General features: G+C 38.7%; 1 protein-coding gene across 1 annotated transcript in view; it reads left to right on the forward strand.

Annotated features, from left to right (window-relative positions):
• Positions 1–27,420, forward strand: part of MAP3K4 (mitogen-activated protein kinase kinase kinase 4) — a 151,962-nt gene that overhangs the window by 17,616 nt on the left and 106,926 nt on the right. Inside the window, 2 exon segments of the mRNA XM_030556695.1 lie at positions 8,469–8,656; positions 22,062–23,449. Of these exon segments, the coding sequence (XP_030412555.1) occupies positions 8,587–8,656; positions 22,062–23,449 (1,458 nt within the window). The 5' untranslated portion in view covers positions 8,469–8,586.

The raw sequence follows: 27,420 nt of genomic DNA on the forward strand, positions 1-27,420 counted from the left end.
TCCTTAACCTGTTCTTTCACCACCAAGGGCTGCTCACCTCCACCCATACTGTGTTGCCCAGTGCAGCAGTGTGGGAGCTGACCTTGTCTGTGAAGACTGAGGCAAAAAAAACAGAGTATTTCAGCTTTTTCCATATCATCTGTCACTAAGTTGCCTCCCCCATTCAGTAAGGGGCCCAAATTCCAGGAAGCTCCTAACTTAGTTTCCCTGACTCTTAAGTCTTACTAGAAGTCAAAAATATATTTCATAGAAAAAACTTCGTTCATTTTTAATATTGTTGCACAGTTAAGTACTCAGAATCAAGAAATGCCCAAGTCAAAGTGGCATAACAACATTAACTCTGTCCAGTTTTACCTTAATTTTCTTTTAAAGTAGATTTTTTCTAAAGAATGTTAGTTATTTTTAAAAAGAAAAGAGATAGTTAAAATAAAAAAGGTGCTTAACTTTGCAGGATTTTGACCTTATGGTGATTTAAAGAAATTAAAAAAACAACACATCTAAATACGATTATCTGTGCAGCTGGCTGGGGAGACTGAACCAAAATGGTCTGTAGTACAAATATTAGGAAAATTGGCAAAGGGCCCTGAGAATGAGAGAGAGAGAGAGAGAGAGTGTGTCTATGCACGCACGCGCGTGTACGAGCGCGCCAGGGACTATGGATCTTTTGAGGCATGCTAGAAGAGGAGATCTGTTTTCAGCACCAACTTTGAAAGTGGGATTGCCATATTTGTCTAACTCCCCCTCCCCCAAATTTTGTGCCTACAGTGTTGTAAACACTTTTTTCTCACCCCCTGGGCTAGGATGGCAGGAGGAAACAGGATGGAGACGGGACACAGAATGTTTAAAAATTATTCTGCTGCCATATGGTAGTGACTTCACTGCCACGAGTAGCCTGAAGAGAGAGGGGAGGATCCAGCCTTTAATGATACATTGTTCTCCTGCCATTGGAGTAGATAGCAGAACTAAGGAAGGCAGTCTTATTCAGGAAGGCGTTAACAGATATGACATTGCAGCAATTGATGCAATGCTCTGGAGGATATAGCTATCATCCTTAAGCAACCATAATGCAATTAAATGAGAGTTGTGGTATGTGAGCAGAGGATGAGGAGAGAGGATTTTTATCTAGTAGTGAGTTAAGGGGAGATATGCACAGGAATAGGGTTCATGTTCACACAAACTTGAGTTAAAATTTTACCCTGGTGGAGTGAGTGGAATGTGATTGGGGCGATGGGGGAAGATATAATCACGTTTTCTTTTTCTGGGACTCTTATTTTATCATACCCAGTTTTAAATTCAGTGAAATTAATATGTTGAATGCCTTTCCCTCTCATGGAACAATTGCTAGTTCATTTCTTTAGACACCTTTTGTTTTCATGTCAGTCCTCATTGAAGTGTAAGTATATTTTGGACTCCGTATTATTGCTTCACATCTGACCCTCTCATGGTAGAAGAGAGCATTGTTCCACTCTTCCTCGCTAACCTGACAGATGGTGACTTTAAAAACTGTTTTTGTTTTTTTTTGCTTTCTGATGTGTATAAAGTAAGCACTTGCTCTCCTATCTGTTTCTATTAGGTCGCAGTCAGATTTTGAGGTACACTTTAATCCTTTATAAAGTTGGACAACAAAAACTACAAACAGCTGAGAAAGCTGTGTTGTTTTGTTGTCCAACTTTAATTTATGTACTCGATATCCTTTCTCCCTGCATCTCTCTGGAAATGACATTAAAATTAATCTTTGCATGTTTTATTTTTGATTGTGTTTTAGTGTCCATTAGTTACTCAGATCATTCTTTTGTCTTTTCTGATGAGAGCGCAGTTAGAGGAGGTTCAGAGAAATAGTAGTGTGGGTACCAGAGATGATAGTTATATTAAATGGATTAATCTTAACACTGTGATTTTTTTTCACTTTTAGTGTGACTGTGTCTATTGTAAATTAATATTTCATATTACTGGTTGGTGGCAGTATAGTATGCTCTTATCCTTCTCTAGCAAATAGATCAGTCTTGAAAAAACATTGTCACTCAAAACAGTTGAATTTTTGGAAGTAGAAAAATACCTGTATATTTTCCTAGTGATTGTAGGAGTCTCTTTACATATAACGTAGATTGTGGAAATCAGTGTCCTTTGTGAAACTCTTTTCTGTTCTAGAATAAAATGTACTTGCATTCCCCCCCCCCCGCCCCCGCAGCCTCCCCTCTCTTGTTAGATGAGGGGGCATTTGGCACCCAATCCGCTAAACCCTTACACACTTGAGTTACTTTACCCACATAAGTAGTCTATTGAGCTGATAAGTTATTTTTTCATTATATTGCTTTCTTGAATACACTCTAATCCTTGTGACAAATGGAATTTTTGCACATTTTACCAAATGGACTGTGTACCGAACAGTGAAATTGCTGTTTCAAATTCACTGATAGTGTAAAAATGAAACTTTAGTTAGTAATCACATTATATATAACTGTAAATTATATTTTATGGACTTGTGTTTTGGTTGAAGCATACAAGTATCGCATCATTATAATTTAAGTCTGAGGTATTGTTTAGGCTAGTCCAAATCCAACAGTAATTGTATAGTGAGTGATGGCATTGCTGCAGTAAACATTTGGATGAAATGATTGTAGATGTAGAGCTATGGTGGAGCAAATTTTAAATGATTAAATAACTTTTAAAAAAATAATTGATATGTATAAGATTGAGGCTGAAATTATTTGATAATTTGTGCTGTTGCAATTGTAGATGTATAAATAATAGACTTTTATAAACAACCTAGTATTTCAATGCGATTACTTGTAGGATGTTTTATTTGAATTTTTCAAAATTCTGTAAACAAAAACCAAAATGTTAAACTATAGCCCTAATGCTGCACTTAAACAGGTAAGTAAGATTACTCGCATGAATAATTCCATTGATTTCATTGGGATTATTTGTATTTAAAGGTAAACATGTGCATAAATGTTTTCAGTTTCAAAGGCTAAAAATATAATTAAACTTTTCTTAGTGGCATATACTCCTTGTCACTTCAAAACCAAATTGCTTCTGTATCAACAATGAAATGTTGTTCAGATTTATTTTGGTAGGTTAGCAAAATTATTTGAACTTTAATACACAAAGGGAAAAAAGTAGCCTGAAGTTAGTCTCCTTAGCATATATTTAGGCACTGAAGGGTGGGGTTTTCAAAAGCACTAATTGATTTAGGGGCATGAGTCCTACTGATTTCAAACTGCCGATTCTGATGGAAGAATATAGATTGTAAGGACATAGCCTGACTGAAGCTTTCTTGACTTGTGATAGTTCAATGTAAGTTACAGATATAGCACGGTCTGTTTGCAGATGGATTTTATGGTTTGAGTTTGTGGTGTTCTTGCAGTAAGGGTTTTAAAGAAGCCCTGAACTGGTCGTTTTCAGCATAGATGATCATTTTAAGTATGAAATTTGCTACTAGAAAAAATCTCTATGTAAAATCTTAAATTCTCCTAATAATTAGGATTCTAATAGGGAAGTATAAAACATCCACTTCAGCAATTAAAGACTATAAAATGGGAAGAAATTAGGGAACTAGCAATGTTACTAAAATATAAATTATTTTTATTTAAATATATATTTAAAAATGATTTAATTTCTTATCATTTTTGTCTACCTTGTATAGAACTTGATTTTAAAAAGCAGTCTCTTTTTTTGCATCTCCAAATAGTTGTGCCCTTAAATATTAGTAATTCTCATTTTAACTAACAAGCTTGCTGGTGCAGACTAGGCACATTGACATCTATTTGTGCCAAAATAGTCTGCCTTGAGGCCAAGCTGAAAATCAGGCCCTTAACTGTTTGTTATAGGTGTATTCTAATACTGCCACAAGATTGGTGTCTCTTCTCTTTAAAATATCTCTTGATTTCACCTTCATCGTTAGATTGCTTTGTGATTTATGCAGTATTGAGTCTGTCATATGAAAAATGTTCTGATCTGTTTAATTGTCTGTTTGCTAGCCATGCTATTCAGTGTTAGGAGTTTGCTTATTTTCAAACCTATTTCTGCAGAATTTGCATGCTGATGTTGAAATAAATGGTCTTGTTTCTGTTTTTATAGTAGAACATATAGATGAAAGCATATTAATATTGTCATTATGATACTACTCAGAGGTCCCAGTTATAAGAAACAGCAAGCTACTAGCTGTATACAAATATAAGAGACTATCATTGCCTCAAACTGCTAATTTTAAAGGCAAGACATAGAGGAGTCGGGGGATATGGATAAAACAGTGAAGCCTAGTGATCAGAGCGATGTTAGGCATATAGCAACAATTACAGCCAACTAAAATGCATTCAAAGAAAGTTAAGGTTGCAAAGTCAAGCTCTCAGAAGTTACGTCATGCCAGAATTAAGGTTCCCTGTGCGACCTTCATTTGGCCGTCTCGTGTGTATAAATTGATATTCTTATTACATGTTTTTTTTCTACAGGACCCCTGCATCATTCAATGAATAGTTAGTTATTCAATTTTTATTTATTTTCAGACACCTATCATGAGAAATTTCAACCTGAACACTTAATATGTATATATTTTTATACCTTTTAAAGATGAGATTACAAATTTGGTAGATTAAGGTAATAGTATTGATGTAGTATACTTCTACTACTGTAAGGCATTTGTGTTGGTACCGCATCATAAAACAAAACAAAACTAGAAAGATATAAAATTAACATGGCACAGATTAACTGGATTAAAAGTGTTTCTAGTGGAGTCCTGCAGGGATCCTTTCTTGGCCCTACGCTATTTAACATTTTAAATAATGACCTGGAAGGAAACAAAAGATCATCACTGATAAAGCTAGCAGATGACACACAAATTGTGGGAGTTGTAAATAATGAAGGCAGGTCACTGATTCAGATGGATCTGGATGATTTGGTAAACTGGGTTTTAATGTGGCTAAATGTAAATGTATACATCTAGGAACAAAGAATGTAGAGCATACTTACAAATGGGAACTCTGTCTTGGGAAGCAGTGAAAATGATTTGGGGTGGAGGAGATGTCTAATCAGCTGAACATGTGCTCTGTTCTATAGATATTGAACTCAAAGGCACAAAGAGTTAAAGGTGTTTATAAACTCTTTCACTGTCCAACACTAAACAGTGATAGGCAGATTTGGGGTTATTTTGGCAAACACCAAAAAGCATACATACAAATTGAAAATTTATTAATTAAACACAAGCAAGAACAAGAAATTAAAATAAGCATTTGTATTGAAACTGTGGTTGACTAATTAAGCAAAATGGACAGCAAGACTCTATCAAAATCTTTCCTTTTGGAATCAAAATACCAATCTCTTATTTTCTGAACAACCTTTCTTTATTGAGAAGGAAAAGGTTAATTTTACTCACTGTCCTGATGTGAAGGGCAGTCACATATTCCATTCATAAACAGATGCAAGTTGGACAAGAGAGAGGGTAGAAAAGATGGGTAAAATATGGCTTTGGGTGATGTTTTTTGGACCATTGTTTTACTGGGTAGTTATGAGTGGATCCTTTGGCAGGCAAGCCAACCATGACACCAGCTGCTTGTACCCTGGTTAATTACAGTCTAGTCAGGGCTGTCGTCTGGTTGGAGCTTACTCTTTAGACAAGGCAGGTTTGGATGATAGCAGTAAAGGTGACTTCAGGAGTCAATGAAAAGCCAAGAAAGTGAGACAGGCTAGAAGGAAAGGAATAGTGGAACAGAAAATAAAACAAGGAAAGGGGAATGCAATACAGGACCTTGTGTGCCTTTGCAGTGCTGCTAAGTAGGTATCCCCATTGGTGGCCTAAGGACTGGATGTCGTGATAATGTGATAACTTTCAGCACTCCCAGGTGAAAACAAAGTTCCTTAAACAGGAGCAAGACAATCCTTCTTCTCAGAAAGTCCTTTAGATGAGTCAAGATGAGCGAGAAGAGTTGCACTGCTGGTAGGTATGGGGAAAAGCAAGGGGAAGATGAGATAAGATAAGGTGAGCTGGGATGCAAGTTGGGACAGGAGATGAGTGGGAGAGCTGAATTGAATGGATCTCTTTTCAAAGTCTCTCTTTCAGAAACCCCAAAAGGGGAAAAGCGGGCAGCATAGTTCAGCCCCTCATTATTTTGTCCACCAACGAGGCGTAATATCCATCACACCAATTTTGGTCTATTAACTTCTGGTTTCACATCTTCTGTTTTTACCAAGCATGATCTGAACAGTCCTTAGATTATATCCATATGGCCTCTTTAGTTTAGAGCAGTGGTTCTCAAACTTGTTTTTTCATGAACCACTTGAAAATTGCTGAGGGTCTCGGCAGATCACTTAATGATCTTTCCAAGTGTTGTTTGTACCGTTAGCTAATGATTGTAAAGTGCTTTGGATAAAAATGCTATATAAAAAAACCTTCATAATAATAAATGTTTTTTGTTCTACAGATAAAAGCACACAACTCAGATTTTAATATCCGTAGTCTTAACTTTCTAAGGCGATGGATGTGGCCTCTCTCCCTCGCCACGCAACTCCCTTTTTTTGTTTGTTTTTGTTTTGTTTTGTTTTTTTACCTTTGAGCTCACAACAAGGGTACACTTTGTAGGCCTAATAGTCACAACAGCTCACAGTACAACACTGTGGCCAAAAGGGCTAATGAATCCTTGGGGTGCATAAGCAGGTATCTTGAGTAAGTGTAGAAAGGTTATTTTACCTCTGTATTTGGCACAGGTGTGATCTCTTCTGGAATACTGTGTCTGGTAGTGTTGCCCACAATTCAGGAAGGGTGTTGATAAATTGGAGAGGGTTCAGAGAAGAGTCACGAGAATGACAGAAGGATTAGAAAACATGCCTTACAGTGATAGACTCAAGGAGGAGCTCAATCTATTTATCTTAACAGTGAGAAAATTAAGTGGTGAATTGAGTAGTTTGTAAGTACCTGTGTGGGGAACAGATATTTAATAACGGGCTCATCAGTCTAGCAGAGAAAGGCATAATGTGATTCAATGGGCATAAGTGGAAGCTAGGCAAATTCGGACTGGAAATAAGGTGTGAATTTTTAAAGGTGAAAATTAACCAGTAGAACAGCTTACCAAGGGTTGTGGGGGATTCTCCATCACCGACCATTTTTAAATCAAGATTGGAAACTTGACAAAATTGCAAGCAACTGAAAATAGGGTATTTTATAATCAGAAGTGTCAGGCACTATTGACTATAGGCAGTGTTACTTGCTTCACCTATTGTAATATTTATATTATAGAAGCCCCTAAAGGCCCCCAGTTGGGACTGGAACGCCATTGTGCTGTGCACTAGACAGACATGGGCCATAATCCAGCAAAAATCTAGGGGGAGGTATAGCTCAGTGGTTTGAGCATTGGCTTGCTAAACCCAGAGTTGAGAGTTCAATCCTTGAGGGGGCCACTTAGGGATCTGGGGCAAAAATCAGTACTTGGTCCTGCTAGTGAAGGCAGGGGGCTGGACTCAACGACCTTTTGAGGTCCCTTCCAGTTCTAGGAGATAGGTACATCTCCAATTATTATTTAAAAATGCATGTATTTAATTTACTACCATAAGTGGTTCCATTGAAAAAGATAGGGCCGCTCACAGAGGCAAAGCAAAACAAAGCATATGTCTAAGAGTTTACAGGATTGGAGATAGAGAAAAGACAACTCCTTCTGTCAGGAGCTTGTGCGTGTCATCTTAGTTCATTATAATGTGTTCTCTCTGTGTGTATGCGTATGCATGTAATACTTCAAAAGAGTGGGAAGTTTTGTATAATATATAAAGTTATCCCTAACAATCAAGGTAGACTTTAAAAAAAACCAAAAAAACCTGTTAACAAGCTAAATAAAACCTCCTATGAGAGGGTTACTATTTTCATACTACAAGCAGGAAACAAGAGAGTGGGCCAAGAAGAAACTTATTTTATATTGAAATTGATGGAATAGGCACTGAACTTCCCTCTTCCTGATGTGTGGGTACTGGACAGAGTGGAGTGCTTCCTTTGATGGACTTAGGCAATGCCTGTGAGAGGGAGTGAAGTATCAAAGTGTAGTGGAGGACTGGAGCTGGAAAATGACCAGTTTAACTCTGGTAGTGTTCAGTAGTTTGGTACATTTTTTGAGCCTTGCTCAAAATCATCCATCCCTTATTTTGATTTTTTTTCTTACACACACATTTTTTTAAAATGCCTCGTTCTCTTACCTGTGTAGTAGGCCTGTATAGTAACTTTTTTTGTTACTTTCATTAAAAGTTTTCTTATTGACGTGTATGACAAGTACTACATATACACTGCACAAAGGATGGTAACAAAACTGCATTAGTGGGAGGTGAAAGCAAACTTGTTGTGTTTACTAGAAAACTTGCTGGTAAAAAGAGTTGTTATATGGGAGTGGCAGGAGAGTACAGATGTGGGGAGGTGACATTAATGGGTTGGCTTTCTAAAGTAATTAGCTAATTTTTTTAAATTCCATATTCTGACTTTCTTTTCCCTTGTTCAGAGAGTGCAAGTCAGAAGATGTTGCTTGCAAAATTTCTGAATCTGAACCTGAGGAATTATCAGATGAAGCCAGTGCTGACATTTTCTGTGGAACTTCTCCTCCTAGCACACCACGACAGATGAAACGTATGTCAACAAAGCATCAGAAAAATAATGTTGGGAAACCTACTAGCCGCTCCACTTTGAAAGGTGTGTTACTTTATTTAAAAAAAACCCTTTTATTTAAAAGTAGTAGTAGTAGTATATAATTTTTTTTTGTAACCATTCAGTAGTCACTTCTTACTATGAACTTTCATAGGTCCCTTTTATAGAGAAATATAGATTTGCATGTACATTGGGCAATAAATCATAGCAGCCATTGTATATTCCCAATTGCAGTTCAGTTTCAGACAGACCTGTTTACCTTCTGTCAGTCAGCAATCAAAAAAGCAGTTTTTGAAAATTGCACAGACCATTTAGTTTTGTTAATTTTTATTCTATTAACAAACTATAGATACTGGCTAACCACACTAGTAAGTGTACGTGCAGGTGCATCCATTGTTAGAAAATGAATAGGAAAATACGCTGGGAAGCAGACAAGCACTTTGAGCAAAATTATTCAGCTTATTAGATGGTTTCAGTGAATGATGGACAGCATTTTTTCTGTGCACGGTATAATGCAGTTTCAGGCAGAGACTAACAACCAGTTCCTTTGCAATTTGTTGTGTTCTATTAGTCCCCCCGCCCCTTTTACTGTAACCTCAGTTTTACAAGTAGACTTGGGGTTTAGACATATTTGCCAGGAGGGGATTGCACAGAGAAGGATGGGTTCAGAATCATGGAGGTTCCCATGGTATGGACTTCATGAGAATTGTTGATTATTAGGAAATGCTGGTCACTTTGTCCAAGTTTTCTCAGTGAACTTAGCTCTATGCACGTAAGAAGAGAACTGTTATCTGCTGCCTGGCAGCTCTCCAGACCTGGGTTCTAGAGCTGCTGGTCCTTAAACTGGCTTGCAGGATCTCACTGAATACCAGTGTGTCACTAACAGAATTGGCTTTCCTGAAACTGTTCTTATCTACTGAATCTTTTACTACTGTATACTGAGCGATTTTAAGAGAATGGAATCTTATTACCTGGGTTCATAATAGTAATAATTTTCAAAGTTGTAGCTTGTAATATTAAATTGATAGCATTTTACAATATCAGGCAGCCAGACATGCTTTTCTCATTATACTTTGCACTTTTTTAGCATCTTCCATTCAAGGATCTCAAAAGTGCTTTACATACACTCATATCTTTGAAGTGAGAAAATATTAAAGGGACACTCTCCATTCTAGCCAGTTTAAGAAATTTAATTAAAAATATTTTCAAATGCTCGAGATTTTGTGGTTTTACAATTACATTGTTGTGTTTCTTTAATTGTTCTCCCTTTTTTGCTATGTGAAAGAGCCACACAAACGGGGAGAAATTGACTGTCTATACAGTGAATTTAAACTATATAGGAAGAGCTGTCAAAGACACAACATAAACAAGCTGATAAAAATAAACATCATGTCCCATAATCATTTATAATGTTAGGTAACAACAGATACATAGGTAATGTTATCTGACAACAATAGGTAAACATTTTCATCCAGAAGCATGAATTTTTAAGCTGGCGTTCTTTAACTTTGCTCTTGTTAAGTATTGTTAATTGTCAGACTTGTGATAGAAAACTGTATCAGAACACAGGTGGCATCTGCGCTACCGAAAGTGCCACTTTACTTGAAAAATAAAAATTAAGTGCTGTTCATATTGGTGGCAAAGCTTTGTTAAAGCTGTTTTTAAAAAAAAAATGATTGGTTCATTGTTGTTGTCATACAGAATATACCTACATTTTTTTGCAAATAATTTTAGAATTATGTTTGATAAAGTTACAGTGGTGGCACAACTGCACCAGCTGAAATTTTGTTTTTAAGGCAGTTTTTTTTAGTGTATATGTGAAATCTTAATGTTGAATGTATGTTTACTAAAAGGATTGCTTTGCCGGAATATAGAGTAGAAAAAAGGTAAATGCTTTAGCAGAATCAAAGATATACACAGTGTTCACTGAAAAATTGTGGGAGTGGAACTGTCTAATGCAATTATTCATAATAACGGAGTATTTATGCTGAACATGTTTCAAGAGTTTTGGTTCCCCACTATTTTAGGCATCTTCTGTATAAGGTCATCCTTACAGCGTCATTCCCAAAAGACCTCTTCTTTACAGTAGAACTTAAAAGAAGGCACATTGTACCTGTTATTAGCTGCATAGTCATTTGAGCTGTTAAACTAATTTTACTGGGTTTCAATTGTGCCTTTTTAAGCTTTTTTTGTGAAATATTAAAGCCTGTCTAATTTTGCATGTAGCAATTTATCAATAGCTTTTCTTGCTTTTCATTTGATTTTAATACCATGGTAACGTAACTTCTGTCTCTGAACTAAGAAAATATAAATCAGACTAACTACAGCTGTAGTTCATAGCAGTTTTGGTATGTTTAAGGGAATTGAAATACTGAGAGTATATGTCAAGGGTTTGTATCTTTGTGAGAGAGAGGAGTATTATATCAATTAAGACTAATTTTCTTTTGTTGGTTAACTTTATCTATGTTGGTAAAGTTCTGCTGTTAGCTTTCAAGCTGTGTAGGGTGAGATCTGTTGTGGATGTGTATGTATGGAAGGCAGGGGGATGTCTGGCACATTGTCGGTTTACTGGAATATTATAATACATTTTTAGTTATTCATAATAGTTTAAAAATTATTAGGCCTTTTTTTCCTTTTGTATAGAATATACAGATAATGTGCTGAGGCAGGGAGTCTGAGGCAGTTGATGAAGGGGTAAAAGTCTTCTGTCAGTAAAGAACGAACTGAAATTACTCTCCTTATTTCTGAACTTTGTTTTAAAATGCTTTCTAGTTTGTATAATACTTGCTTTAAATGAAGCACCAAACAAACTGACTTTGAAACAGATCGTGAAGTATTTTGTTTGGCTGTCTTGAGTTGATTAAATTTTACTTTTACATGAAATTACTTCTATCCTGCAGTTAACTGAGAACTAACAAAGCTTTGAGAATAAGGCCAGTTATTGGTGTCACTGGTGTTTGCTCATTTAATCTCTCTCTCACTGGATTTCTTACTATCTTGTATTTAGAAGCAAAAAAGATGACATGACAAACTCTACCTGTTTAATTAGTTTCTGGATCCTCACCTTCCTCCCACTCTGAAACATCTCTGATGCACCTTTCTTCCAGCAAATAATGACTGCAGTTCAGACTTGTCTATAAGGCTGGGCTGAGAATTGCTCCTTCTACACCCTTGCCAGATTCTGTGCCTCAGGCGATGCAAAAAGAGTGACAGTTCAGTACTCCTTATTTAGCTGCTGAAATCTCATCTCTTGTACTTTATTTTGGGATTGCATCAAGAGAAAATCATCTCATCATTCTTCCTCCTCAGGGGTCTGAAATTTCTGGATCTTTGTTTCCCAAATAAGTTCATTCTCTCCATTTATTCTCCCCTCCTCCATCATGATGCAACAGGCCAAATGCAGGAAGCTTGAAGGGCAAGAGAACTTTCAGGAGCTACAGAAAGGGAGCTCTGCTACAGTTGCTCCTAGGAATGGACCTTTGCTTAGCCAGGGGAATGAGTTTAGAGTCTGGACAGTTTGTGCATTCCCTCACCTCTTGGGGCTCTTCTGGAGACACCTCCAGAAGATCAGATTAATCCTCTTCAGCTCTTGGATCTAGCCAGACTGAACCTCCTTCAGTAGTCAAGGACTCTTCAGGTCATATCCACATTCCCCTTATTCCTTGCCCCAGACTTGCTTTTCCAAAGGAGAAAATTCCATGGTCACTGCCCAGGTTTTTAAGGCGTAATTGAGTTGCTTCATAAAGAGTCTAACATCCTTTAGGGCTCTCCTTCTGAACAGGAAAATCTGGGCTCCCTTAGGGATATTGGATGATGATGAGAACTGGGGTTCATGACTTCTTTGTGAGCTGTGACTCAAAAGATAAGAAGAAACTGACCTTTTGATGCTGGCCCTTCCCTCACCAAAACAAACAGCCCAAGAAAAGACACAGTGCTTCAGAACATTATCTGCTCCCATGAGCTCTAGCTCTCCCCTCAAAAATGAGAGCTCTCAAATTTGGATCATGAAAACTCAGAGCAAGAGAAACAGGATAGGTTATTTTGCTTTCAGACCTTTTTGAAACCATGTAGAGGAGTGGGAGCCACTGATGAGATCTTTCATTCAAAACTGAAGATGTAATTTACCATACCCATTTGTTCCTCCTTTGAACGGATCATTCAAGAATAATAGAAAATACCCAACAAAGGTAGAAGGTTTTGTAGGGAATCTCTGAAACTCATCAGGGTCATGGAATGCAAAGACCAGTTAGTTTAACTTTGATGCCTGGAAAGATACCAGAACAAATTTTCATTTCTAAGCACCTAGAGGATAAGTAGGAATAGCCAACGTGGATCTGTCAAGAACAAATCATGCCAAACCAACCTAATTTTCTCTTTGAGAGGGTGATTGGCTTAGTGGATGGTGGGCAGCAGTATATGTGATATCTCTTGATTTTTAGTATGGCCTTTGACACGGTCCTATATGACATTCTAATAAGCAAACTAGGGAAATGTGATATAGATGAAATTACTATAAGGTAGGTGCACATATAGTAGAAAGATCATACTCAAGAAGTAGTTATCCATGGTTCACTGTCAAACTCTGCGGTGGTATGTAGTGAGGTCGTACAGGGGTTGGTCCTGGGTCTGGAGTCTGGTACTAGTCAATATTTTCATTAATGACTTGAATAATGGAGTAGAGAGTATGCTTATAAGACTTGCAGGTGACACCAAGCTGGGAGTAATTGAAAGCACTTTGAAGGACAGGATTAGAATTCAAAACAACCTTGAGAAACTAGAGAATTTGTGTAAAATCAGAAAGATGAAATTCAGTAAAGACAAGTGCAAAGTTCTGCAGGTAGGAAAGAAAATTCAAATGCTCAATGACAAAATGAGGAATAACTGGCTAAGTGGTAGTACTGCTGAAAGGTATCTAGGGGGTTATAGTCGATCACAAATTGAACATGAGCCAACAATGTAATGCATTTGCGAAAAAGGCTAATATCATTCTAGGGTGTATTAACAGAAGTGTTGTATGTAAGACACAGGATGTAATTATCTCACTATTCTCGACACTGATAAGGTCTCAGCTGGAGTACTGTGTCCAGTTTGGGGAGCCATGCTTCAGGAAAGATATGGAGAAATTGGAGTGTACAGAGGAAAGCAGCAAAAATGATAAATTTAGAAAACCTGACCCATGAGGAAAGGTTAGAAATCTGGCCATATTTACTTTTGAGAAAAGTAGACCAAGAGGGGACTGGATAACAGTCTTCAAATATATTAAGGACTGTTGTGAAGAGGATGGTGATTAATTCTTCTCCATGTCCATTGAAGATAGGACAAGAAATGTAATGAGCTTCATCTTCAGCAAGGGAGATTTAGGCTACATATTAGGAAAATCCTTCTAACCTCAAGGCAATTAAGCTCTGGAATGGGCTTCCAAGGAAAGTTGTGGAATCCCCAGAATTGGAGATTTTTAAGAACAGGTTGGACAAACACCAGTCTAGGTATGGTCTAGGTATACATTGCCCTGCCTTAGCACAAGGGGCTGGACTTTGACCATCTGAGAGTCCTTCCAACTCTACATTTCTGTCATTCTTTTTATCCTCCCTAAGGCTGATAGAGCAGTAGTATCCCTGGCAAAGGACATGATGATTCTTGCTGAGGAAGACTTTTCTGTAAAGATACCATGGACAGGAAGATAGGCACTCTTACAAGGGCCTTGGAAGCTTCATCAGTGATTCTTCATACTTTACTGGCTGCCAGTTGCTTCACTAGAACCACAGTGTTCTGGTACGATGACTTATTCTTGACCTTCCAGACCATGGCTGGCTGAGGTCTGTTCCAAAGATAATATCGCTAGCTAATGAGTTTGTGGTGGACTAGTGCATGGACTTAGCAGCCACGGCTTTTGCTGTTACCCAACACAGTGCTCAGGTGCCTATTCTGTTTTTAGCCTTGGACATTAGATTATTATTAAAAAATAAATCCTCCCATCCTTAATGAACATACTTATCAGAGGATTATCCCCAGAGACTGCAGAAAGTAACATGGAGAAACCCTTTGCCTGAACCCTCTGCCTGATGGGATAATACACATGATTGGAATGTTGGTGTGGATGGGTATAGTTTTGCTCAGGGAGGATAGACAGGGGAAAAAGGGAGGAGGTGTTGCCTTATATATTAAAAATGTACACACTTGGACTGAGGTGGAGATGACATAGGAGACGGAAGTGTTGAGAGTCTCTGGGTTAGGATAAAAGGGGTAAAAAACAAGGGTGATGTCGTGCTAGGAGTCTACTACAGGCCACCTAACCAGGTGGATGAGGCTTTTTTTAGACAACTAACAAAATCATCCAAAGCCCAAGATTTGGTAGTGATGAGGGACTTCAACTATCCAGATATATGTTGGGAAAATAACACCGTGGGGCACAGACTATCCAATAAGTTCCTGGACTGCATTGCAGACAACTTTTTATTTCAGAAGGTTGAAAAAGCTACTAGAGGAGAAGCTGTTCTAGACTTGATTTTAACAAATAGGGAGGAACTCGTTGAGAATTTGAAAGTAGAAGGAAGCTTGGGTGAAAGTAATCATGAAATCATAGAGATTACAATTCTAAGGACGGGTAGAAGGGAGTACAGCAAAATAGAGACAATGGATTTCAGGAAGGCAGATTTGGGTAAGCTCAGAGAGCTGATAGGTAAGGTCCCATGGGAATCAAGACTGAGGGGAAAAACAGCTGAGGAGAGTTGGCAGTTTTTCAAAGGGACACTATTAAGGGCCCAAAAGCAAGCTATTCCACTGGGTAGGAAAGATAGAAAATGTGGCAAAAGACCACCTTGGCTTAACCACGAGATTTTGCATGACCTACAAAATAAAAAGGAGTCATATAAAAAATGGAAACTAGGTCAGATTACAAAGGAGGAATATAGGCAAACAACACAGGATTGCAGGGGCAAGATTAGAAAGGCAAAGGCACAAAATGAGCTCAAACTAGCTATGGGAATAAAGGGAAACAAGAAAACTTTTTATCAATATATTAGAAGCAAGAGGAAGACCAAGGAAAGGGTAGGCCCACTGCTCAGTCAGGAGAGAGAAACAGTAACAGGAAACTTGGAAATGGCAGAGATGCTTAATGACTTCTTCATTTCGGTCTTCACTGAGAAGTCTGAAGGAATACCTAACATAGTGAATGCTCATGGGAAGGGGGTAGGTTTAGGAGAAAAAAAAAAAGAGCAAGTTAAAAATCACTTAGAAGTTAGATGCCTGCAAGTCACCAGGGCCTGATGAAATGCATCGTAGAATACTCAAGGAGTTAATAGAGGAGGTATCTGAGCCTCTAGCTATTATCTTTGGAAAGTCATGGGAGATGGGAGAGATTCCAGAAGACTGGAAAAGGGCAAATATAGTGCCCATCTATAAAAAAGGAAATAAAAACAACTCAGGAAACTACAGACCAGTTAGTTTAACTTCTGTGCCAGGGAAGATAATGGAGCAAGTAATCAAAGAAACCATCTGCAAACACTTGGAAGGTGGTAAGGTGATAGGGAATAGTGATGGATTTGTAAAGATCAAATTGTGTCAAACCAATCTGATAGCTTTCTTTGATAGGATAACGAGTCTTGCGGATAATGGCGAAGTGGTGGATGTGATATATCTAGACTTTAGTAAGGCATTTGATACGGTCTCGCATGATATCCTTATCGATAAACTAGGCAAATACAATTTAGATGGGGCTACTATAAGGTGGGTGCATAACTGGCTGGATTACCATACTCAGAAAGTAGTTATTAATGGCTCCCAATCCTGCTGGAAAGGTATAACGAGTGAGGTTCCACAGGGATCTGTTTTGGGACCAGCTCTGTTCAATATCTTCATCAACAACTTAGATGTTGGCATAGAAAGTACGCTTATTAAGTTTGCGAATGATGCCAAACTGGGAGGGATTGCAACTGCTTTGGAGGACAGGGTCAAAATTCAAAATGATCTGGACAAATTGGAGAAATGGTCTGAGGTAAGCCAGATGAAGTTCAATAAAGACAAATGCAAAGTGCTCCACTTAGGAAGGAACAATCAGTTTCACACATACAGAATGGGAAGAGACTGTCTAGGAAGGAGTATGGCAGAAAGAGATCTCGGGGTCATAGTGGACCACAAGCTAAATATGAGTCAACAGTGTGATACTGTTGCAAAAAAAGCAAACGTGATTCTGGGATGCATTAACAGGTGTGTTGTGAGAAAGACATGAGAAGTCATTCTTCCGCTCTACTCTGCGCTGGTTAGGCCTCAACTGGAGTATTGTGTGCAGTTCTGGGCACTGCATTTCAAGAAAGATGTGGAGAAATTGGAGAGGGTCCAGAGAAGAGCAGCAAGAATGATTAAATGTCTTGAGAACGTGACCTATGAAGGAAGGCTGAAAGAACTGGATTTATTTAGTTTTGAAAAGAGAAGACTGAGAGGGGATATGATAGCAGTTTTCAGGTATCTAAAAGGATGTCATCAGGAGGAGGGAGAAAACTTGTTCACCTTAGCTTCTAATGATAGAACAAGAAGCAATGGGCTTAAACTGCAGCAAGGGAGATTTAGGTTGGACATTAGGAAGAAGTTCCTAACTGTCAGGGTAGTTAAACACTGGAATAGATTGCCTAGGGAAGTTGTGGAATCTCCCATCTCTGGAGATATTTAAGAGTAGGTTAGATAAATGTCTATCAGGGATGGTCTAGACAGTATTTGGTCCTGCCATGAGGGCAGGGGACTGGACTCGATGACCTCTCGAGGTCCCTTCCAGTCCTAGAGTCTATGAATCTATGAAACTGAAAATTGTACGGTTGACAAGTGACTGGAGGACCCTTAACTTATGGTGGTGTGTGAGAGAGGAACAATTCAGCTTGGCTGTCAAAGCTTAATGGGGCCATTTAAATGCTAGCATATTAAAACCCAGGCTGTCTTTTTCTCTCGTCCTTTAAAATAAAAAACACACATCAACTTGAAATCTAGTCAGTTAAAAAATAAAAACTTAAAAGTAATGTCATGTTCTACACCTGCAATTAGGTTCCCCTGGCCTTTTGTGGTTTTACAATGGCATTTTTTGTTTTTTAAATGTGTTTTCTCTAGCCTGCTACTATGAGTCTTGCACAGAAAAAAGGAAGAATTGACTGATTATATAGAAGAATCTGTGAAACTGGCTACACGCACATGGTGTCAAATGTACAAAGCAAATTGAACAATGAAGAAATAAGCTCCCTGTCTTGAAAGAAATTTTACTAAGGTTCAGGGGCAAAAGACATCTTTTGTGGATTTTTTAAGTGTTTAATGTTGCACTTCAGATTTATATTCTATATAGTTGGACAAGGAAAAAGGAAGATATCAGTTGCTGAACAATCCGATCATTAAGTACACATGCTGGAATTCCTTATAATGGGTGCCTAAAAATAATTCACTGAATTCTGCTATACTATCAGTGATACTATAGTAAAAAAGATGATTTGTAATTAAGAAACCAGTGTCCACATACTGGACATATAAGAATGTGAACAGACCTCCAGCATAGGGTCTCCTTATTTCTCTTCCTCACCGTCCAAAAAAGGGTAGAGATGGGAGAATGCCGGGGTGTGGGAGCAGAGGCAGAAAAAGAGGAAGGAATGATTTATATACCAAGCAGCAGTTACATCCATTCCAGAGATGTCAACATTTTCCAGGGAAGAAAATAGACAAAGCGAAAGTTTTGTTTGATAAAATATCTGGCAACCAAGACAACACAACTTTTATCCTATGTAAGGGCTATTTTACAGCATCTGTCATATAAATACACCCCAAAATGCTGTTTAATCATTACATATAAATACCAAGTTAAATATTAAATAGCAGTAGTAGAGAGAAATTCAGCTAGAGGCAAGAAAGAAAGAAAATAAATTTCTCCTCACTTTTAAAATGAGCTGGAGAGTCTGTGAAACTGAGATACACAAGAAGGCTATTCCAGATGGCAGAAGCTTCTGCGAAACAGTTGCTGACACAATGTATTTTCATATGTAGACCAGGCCTCATTCTTCTTCCTCATTCATTCCATTCCCCACAGTTATCACTGGCTGACTTAGCTGACATTTTTCAAACAATGCACCAAAAAATGCAGTTTGGGGTTGACCAAAACTATTTGCAAATTTGTAATGAGTTTGCCAAATAGTTCAACCAAACCAAAAAAGTCAAAATGTTTTGGTATGTCAAAACAGAATGTTTCATTCTGAAACACTTCATTTAGGCTTTCAGCAATTTTGACAAAAGCAAGCAGAAGACCCACAGAACAGTCAGAGGAGTAGGTAGTGCTGATATTTCTGCTGCGCAAGGCAGCAGACTCCACATACACACTCGGTGTGTGGCAGGCTAGAGCACTGTAGATTTACATCCCAGCTTGCCATACACTAAATCACCATATAGACATGCCCTTAAAATTCCTTCTTCAAGGACTACACCTCTACCCCGATATAATGCGACCCTATAGAATGTGGGTTCGCATGCAACACAGTAAAGCTCTAACACGCTGCTCTGAACAGCGTGTTAAGGGTGTTAGGCCAGGCTGGGGCTGAGGGGTTTGATAAGGGGCAGAGGGGTCTTGGGAGTGGTCAGGGGCTCCCCCACCTGGGTCTGAGGGGCAGGAGCTGTGGGAGGGCACTTTTGGGGGCCCTGCAGTCCCAGAGTGGCCCAGGGGATTAGCTGGGGAGAGGGGCCAGGAGCAGCCCGCTCTGCTTCCCTCCCCTCACCCGAGCTGTGTTGCTCGGTGGAGGAGGCTTGGGGAAGGGCCCCCCGCCTCACACTCACCAGCAGTGGTCCTTTCCCCAATCTCCCTGTACTCAACTGCAGCAGGAAGCGAAGTGGAGCAGGCTGGGGCCGCCTCGCTCCGTTTCCTGCCACTGGTGAGTGCGGAAAGCGTCCTTTTCCCAACCTCCCCGCACGCACCGGCGGTGGGAAGCGAAGCAGCCGAGCCCCAGCCAGCTCCACTTCGCAAGCTCCTAGCTGCGGCGCTCCGCTTCCCGCCGCAGGTGAGTGCAGGACCTTTCCCCAGCCGCCCCATAGCGACACAGCTGGGGCTGGGGCAAGGAAAGCGGAGCAGGCTGATGCTGTGTCGCTCTGCTTCCCGCCGCAGATGAGTGCGGGAAGGCATCCTTTCCCCTACCTCTCCGCACTCACCGACAGCAGGAAGTGGAGCGCCTTGGCTGGGAGCTGGCAGGGTGGAGCAGACTGAGGCCAGGCTGCTCCGCTTCCCGCTGCTGCCGGTGAGTGTGTGTTAGCGGGCGGGGAGGGATGAATAGGGGTCAGAGCAGTTGAGACGGGGGGTAGGGTAGGGGGTGGGATCCTGGAATGATTAGGGATGGGGGTCTCTGCAGGGGGCAGACAGGGAACAAGGACGGGGGGGGCAAAGCAAGTTTGATATAACACGGTCTCACTTATAACGCAGTGAGATTCTGAGGACCGCGTTATATCGGGGTAGAGGTGTATTTATTTTACAAAAAGTGGAACAGCTTTGGGAGGAGAGATTGAGAAATCCCCATAGCCCAGTGACTAGAGTGCACTCCTGCAGTGGGGGAGACCCAAATTCAAATTCCTCCTCCCTGTCAGATAAAGGGGGGAATTGAACCAGGGACTCCCACATTCCAGGTGAGTGCCCTAACCACTGGGCTACAACAGATAAGGAGTGGGGTACCACCACCAGTTTTTCCTCTAGCTGTTTTGTGAAAGGGGAGACCAGTGGCTGGACTTTGATGCCTGCTGCATAAGGGTATGTCCAGACTACACGCTGTATTGGCAGGTAGCGATCGATTTATCGGGGATCGATATATCGATCCCCGAACGCACTCCCCGTCGACTCCGGAACTCCACCGGAGTAAGTGGTGGTAGCAGAGTCAGTGGGGGAGCTGTGGCGGTTGATACCGTGCCATGAGGACGGGAGGTAAGTTGGAATAAGATACATCGACTTCATCTACGGTAGTCCCATAGCTGAAGTTGCGTATCTTACATCGACACTCCCCCCTAGTGTAGACCAGGCCTAAGTCTGTGAAGGGTGTCTTCTAGCAAAGGCTGTGCATGCACAGAGATTGAGGAGAACCTTCATTAGTGGCCACCTCCCTGACTTCTGTCAGGGCTATAATGCAGATACTTTCTGTGAGGAAAAGTATGGGAATGTACTCAATATACGGAATAATCTTGCACTGGCAACGTGGGATGTTTACAGCATTTTGTATTGTTTCTCTGTTATAGAGAAAAAACAGCTTATGATACATTTCCCTTTGGTTGTGGTACAGCTAGTGTTGGCTCCCTTAAGTGTACTAGATATATATTTTTAAAAGTGCTGAATTGTAATTAGCATTCCATCATTGCTAAAATATTTTCAATAAGATGCTACTGAGATGTGAGAATCTAGGTGGTTGGGTACACTGTTCTGACTGTTACTGATTGCAGATACCACTTTTACACTTCTAATGCATTCAGTGTAAAGAAAGGAGAGTTACTGGCATCAGACAAAAATGCTCAGTTGTGTAACTTTTGACGATTTCACATTTTGATCATTTGCCGATTTCCCCATTTTGTAAATACTGTATGCAAGAAACTAAAGAAGGCCCCGACCTTTACAGTCAATCTGCCTCCAGGCCATTAGTCCCTCTGTGCTCTCTGGATTGCTGCTTAGTCACTGACTCCAGCTGCCACGTGCAGCAAAAGAGGTAATTATAATTAGAAGTCAATTATTATAATTTTATTTAGTACTGCAAAATGGTCTTACCAGTGGTTGCAGAGTTAAACCTATTGTTAGAAAATCTCACAATACAATGGGGTTCTCTTCCTTTTTAAGTGGATTCAGCATTTATTTATTTTGGAAAGTATATATGTTCTAGGGTTTTCACTTGTGTATATGAATTGTTGGCATCCATTTGACTGTAATTAAGAGAGAAAATTTTGGAGCTATTGTGTTGTACTAATAATTTGTAGATTAAGATTGATGGATATTCAGAGGTGGAAAAATCCTGTTTGGTCATTTTATCTAACATTTGACCTAGATTTTTTTAATTTAGCTTTTCCCGGTTCAGTTTTTTTTAATTCCCACAGATGGAGATTTAGAGTAACGTGTCACTGTGTATATAACTTTTAAAATCAGGAAGTTGATCAGATACCATGATGATACATGGTATACAGTACAAATACAGTACAGTATAAATTCTATTAGTGGAGCTTATGGCATTCTGTAAATAATAAGGAAATGCCACCTAAACTTATAAAATCAAAATGCAAGTATTACTTTTAATTATGGAATTGTTTTCTTTCTATCTTTTTTAGCATATGATTGAAATAAAATAGAATTTGGAAGCTTGGGTGGATAGAAAGTACAAATAAAATAAGACTCATGAAGTGTAGTTAAAGAGCAGCGTTCTTTAAAAAAGGGTCCTCATGTTGCTATAGTCAAATTCTTTTTTGATTTCTTTTACAGAAAAGATGAGTGCACCAAATCAGCCTCCACAAAAAGACAATGGCAAAACCACTGACAATGTGGAAGAACACAGCTATAAGCATGGGAAGAAGATCCGAGCCACCCTTAGGACAACAGAACGAGATCTCAAGAAAAATGTGCAGTGCTCATTCATGTTAGACTCAGTTGCTGGGTCCTTGCCAAAAAAATCAATTCCAGATGTTGATCTCAATAAGCCTTACCTCAGCCTTGGCTGTAGCAATGCTAAGCTTCCAGTCTCTGTGCCCATGCCTATAGCCAGAACTGCACGCCAGACTTCTAGGACTGATTGCCCAGCAGACCGCTTAAAATTTTTTGAAACCCTGCGGCTTTTGTTAAAGCTTACCTCAGTCTCAAAGAAAAAGGACAGGGAACAGAGAGGACAGGAAAACACCTCCTCTGTCTTTTTTAATCGATCCAATGAACTGATCTGGCTTGAGCTGCAAGCTTGGCATGCAGGCCGTAACGTTAATGACCAAGATTTCTTTCTGTATACAGCCCGTCAAGCCATCCCAGATATTATTAATGAAATCCTCACCTTCAAAGTGAAGTATGAAAACTTCTCATGTGTAAGAAATGGAGCCAGTTTCAATGATACTTCAGGAGAAGGACATTGCAAAGCAGCCCATGGAACTAGTGCTGTGGGTTACACAAGTTACTATGAACACCTTCATCGTCAGCAGGTCTCCTTTGAGCAAGTAAAGAGGATAATGGAGCTGCTAGAGTATGTAGAAGCACTTTATCCATCTCTGCAGGCCCTTCAAAAGGACTATGAAAAGTATGCTGCAAAGGACTTCCAAGACAGGGTGCAGGCACTCTGTCTGTGGTTAAACATTACAAAAGACTTAAACCAGAAACTAAGGATTATGGGAACTGTTTTGGGCATCAAGAATCTGTCTGACATTGGCTGGCCAGTGTTTGAAATTCCTTCTCCTCAACTGTCCAAGGACAATGATCCAGAGGATGTGGAAGATAGTAGGGAAGTGGAAGTAAAAGAATCCTCAGGAACATGCATAGAGGAAAGTGAAGATGAAGAACAAATCTCTGAGGAGAATGTTGAGGAACTCAGACAAGCCATCAAGAACACTTTTACCAATAAGCCAAATTTTGACTTTCAGCTACAGGACCATTTTTCAAGGAAGCTTGACAGGCTTGAATCAGAGGATGACTTGGCCTGTTGGGTTATTCCAGAGTGCAGTGCCGAAGCAGGCTGCAGCAGACACTGTTTGACCTCTATTTACAGGCCATTTGTAGACAAAGCACTGAAGCAAATGGGGTTGAGGAAGCTAATTTTAAGACTTCACAAGCTAATGCATGGTTCCTTGCAAAGGGCCCGTATGGCATTGGTAAAGTGTGATCACCAGCTGGAGGTAGGTTCCTTGCTGGCATAAATGGGAATACTGTAGATTCACTCGACTCCCCACCCCCCTCAGTATTGTTTCAAATGTTACCTACCACAGTTGAATCAAGAGCTTGGAAAGCATCCGTTATTTTCCCCTGACAAACCAGTTTTCTGACTTACATTTTTTTCCTTTTTAAAAATAAAAATAAAATCTCATTCTGGGCATACCTGTTTCTTACCTTTGGTATGTAATCTCTGCTAATTAGATACAGGTGTTTTCTCAGGTGTTGCAGTTTGATTTATAAAGTGTCTCACTCTTATTATGTAAAGTGGTAGTAATGATTGGTAAATTCCAAGAATCAATAACTCATTCTAATTTACATATTTGTTTGAGATAACTTTACATTAATGAGTTAATCGTTTTAATTTTATGAGAGAAAGGAGATGCACTACTATTAAGAGCCTACTCCAGCTACCAAAGAAATTAAGGAATTTTTCTGTAGACCTCAGCAAAAGTAAGAATGAACCTTACATGTAGCATAAACTATATTTATTATAAGCATCATTATTGTTTGGTAAAGTTCTGATGGTTGGAAGGTAAAGCTAGATAAGTTCAAATTAGAAAGAAAAGCACACATTTTGAACAGTATCAGGGTAGCCGTGTTAGTCTGTATCCACAAACACAACAAGGAGTCCGGTGCCACCTTAAAGACTGAAGAACAAGGTTTTTTACCCATGAAAGCTGATGCCCAAATAAATCTGTTTAGTCTTTAAGGTGCCACTGGACTCCTTGTTGATTTTGAACAGTGAGGATGATTAAACACGGAACGTACGACCAAGGGGAAAATAGTGGCTTCTCCACTGCTTGTCTTTAAATCAAGACTGAATGACTTTCTGGAAACCGATTTTGCCATACACCAGTTATAGGCCTCAATATGGGATTAAATTGTATGGCCTTTGATACAGGTGGTCAGAGTAGATGATCTAATGGTCTTGTCTAACCAGAAAAATCTATGGAAGAAAGTGGCTTAAGTCCATTAAATTTTTCCACCGACTCTTATTTGTTTTCATTTTTTTGTGTCAGGTTATAATACACTAAATAAAGAAAATTATGAGTGAATTAAATGGAAAGTGATGATGGAAACAAAAAACTGAGTGTACTGGTTGAAATGTCATGCAGTAATTAAGGTCCAGGATAATTAGCTATGGATTACTGAAGTTTTTATGGCTAGAATTTGTAGCCCAAACAGGACCTGAATTCAGGTCTCCAGAGGTGAATTAAGCCAAAATGCAATTTAGGGTTTACTGTTTATTTTTCTAGATGTAGATTTCAGCACACCGCACATGTAAGGACAATATATGCAAATACTTCATGTCATCTAATCCTAACCACACGGTAAACAATTCTTACACAAATACTACAAATTTAGTATAACACTGAGCAATAGTGAAAAAAATTTAAGGCATCGTGGTCACTTCAGTGTTAACTGCTTTATCCATGAACTTCACCTAAGAAAATCTGTAAGCAGTTGAACAGAAATTGCATAATACAAGCTGCTGACTAAACTTAAAATGTTCTATGGTGTATATTTTCTTTCTTGTAATGATGCTGCGAACAGTTATGACCATGATAATAGTGTAAGTGTACATGAATGGAAATAATCTTGCAAAATGCTGCGTTTGTATATAACTTTAAGAAGAAAAAGTAGGCTCTTGTATTATATATTAGAAATGGCTTCTGATCATGTAATTAAGTTACTATTCAGCGTGGCATATGTATTTCCTTAGTTGAGTGATTGATTATATAACCTTAATAGTATTTTGATAGAAACAACAATTTTCCATGGAGAAATCCTTTCCAGTAAACTAGTTCTATAGCTTCATGAATTGCTAACTCTCCTGACACTTAATACTGGAATAAGCATAGGTAATTGATGGAATTTGTTTATTATATCTTTGTATTTTGGAACAAAAATAACATTTCTTACCATAAGCGCAATAATCATGACATAAGCAGTGTTACATACAATTTAGACAACATGTATTTAGAAATACTAGTAGTCAGGGTTTTTTCTTCCATCATGAGGTAGCATTCTTTAGTGGAAGGACTAGTTCTGGGATCCAGGGATCCTTCTGCATTTTAATCACAGCTCTTATATGAATTCCCTCTGTGCTCTTGGACAAGTTGCTTTATCCTCTTGGTTCTGTTTTCCTATTTGTAAAAGGATAACATTTATGTACCTCACAAGGGGTTTTGAGGATTAATAAATTCACGTTTATAAGTAACTTGATGGTGTGAAGAACCATGCTAGTACTACTGTTGATCTTGAGATCATTTTGTTATCTACAGAAAGTAAACTGAAACTATTGGCTGAAGTTGCAGCTAGCTTCAAACTGGCTTCTGCTAATGTGCTCCAAGATTTTGTATGAGAACGTTTGTGCATTTCTGAAGTATATGCATGTGCAAAAAGTTAGTTCATGTACATGCTGATGTATGTGTGCCATTCTGTATTAGTGAACAAATGTGCATTCACATTTTTATAGGTTAAAAAAATAGAAACTATGTATGACAGTTTGGCCCGATATGTAGAGCATACTTTTAAAAGTGAAATAGGAATGAGAAATAATTCCAAGGTTTGAAGGCATGCCTTTGCATTTTTTTCCTGTTTATCTATTCAAATACAGCTGCATGCCTTTCTGGAACAGTGGTTCTCAGACAACAGCTTCTGAACCCCCAATAGTTTGCAGAACCCTTACTGGTCCCTGTGATTAAACATTCTGAGAATCAAGCAGAGGAGTACTTCTAAGACCCCACTGATCATTAATCTTTTTGTAGAATAGTTGAGAGCACCTTTCTGACCTCAGAGCACTCAGTGGGGCTCATTTTCACTAAGCTGTTCCATCATTTTTGGACTATTGAAACAACATTTGTAAACTTCCTGTGCTTGCCCAAAAAATAATGGGATATAGTCAAACTGGAAATCACATTTCTCTGAAATGCTTTACCTACAGTAGTAATAGCTTACAGCTAACTAAAAGAATACAGCAAATATATATTTTTCTGTTTGCCTACTTTTTGCATTTGACAGTACTCCAGATATAGTCATTTTCATTGTTTCCCTTTGTTAATCAGTCCCATTCTCCTTTACTGAAAAAATTCTTGTAGATTTCAAAAGGGAATAACAACATAATTTTTATAATTTAAAAAAATACTTAAAAAATTCAGGGATTGCTATTAAAAGGGTTAACTTTTAGAGTCTATTAGAAATGCCAATTTTTAAAAGTCCCTTTCAAAAAATATTCGAGTTAACACTAAGGTATAATTGCCTTTTTTGTAAGTGTAGGTGTGCAACTCTGAGGTTCTGTTTATTGTAAATAGCATCAGTTTTGCTGGTGGTTGTGTTTTTTTACTGCAGACCATATACATTAAATAATATTTCCATTTTTCCCTTCCCCAAAACATTATATAATTATATATTTCATTGCTATCTTTGTTTTTTCCTACACTTTATTTAATCTTTGTACGTATATCATGTTAGTGTACAAATGTACTTGTATTGAGAATCAACCCATAATAGGTACAATTTTTAAAAATGCGTGAATGCTGTAGGTGCCTAAATCCAAGTGGGGACTTAAGTGCTTTTGAAAATAGGACGTAGGCTCCTAAATTACTATAACTTAAGCACTTTTTGAAAATTTTACCCAGTATTAGCAGACATTGTTTTCTCTAGGTTTGTCCTGATCTTAAGAACACTTCTTCAAATGCTGACTAGGGCTGCCATTGTGGCGGGTGCATTTCACTGCCATTTTTGTGTTTGTTCTATTAGTTTTCTGTAAAAGTATTAAAATCATGATGTTTCACTGATATTTTTTGTACTGAAAACACAAAAATAAATTTAGACTAATGCATAATTATATATATTGGATGAAGATTTGTGATGTTGGCTCCTCAGTCTGAGGGTTTATTTACACAGCGGAAAAATCATAGTGTAGCTGGTG

The sequence above is a fragment of the Gopherus evgoodei genome, chromosome 3 (genome assembly GCF_007399415.2).
Source record: "Gopherus evgoodei ecotype Sinaloan lineage chromosome 3, rGopEvg1_v1.p, whole genome shotgun sequence".
NCBI lineage: Eukaryota > Metazoa > Chordata > Testudines > Testudinidae > Gopherus > Gopherus evgoodei.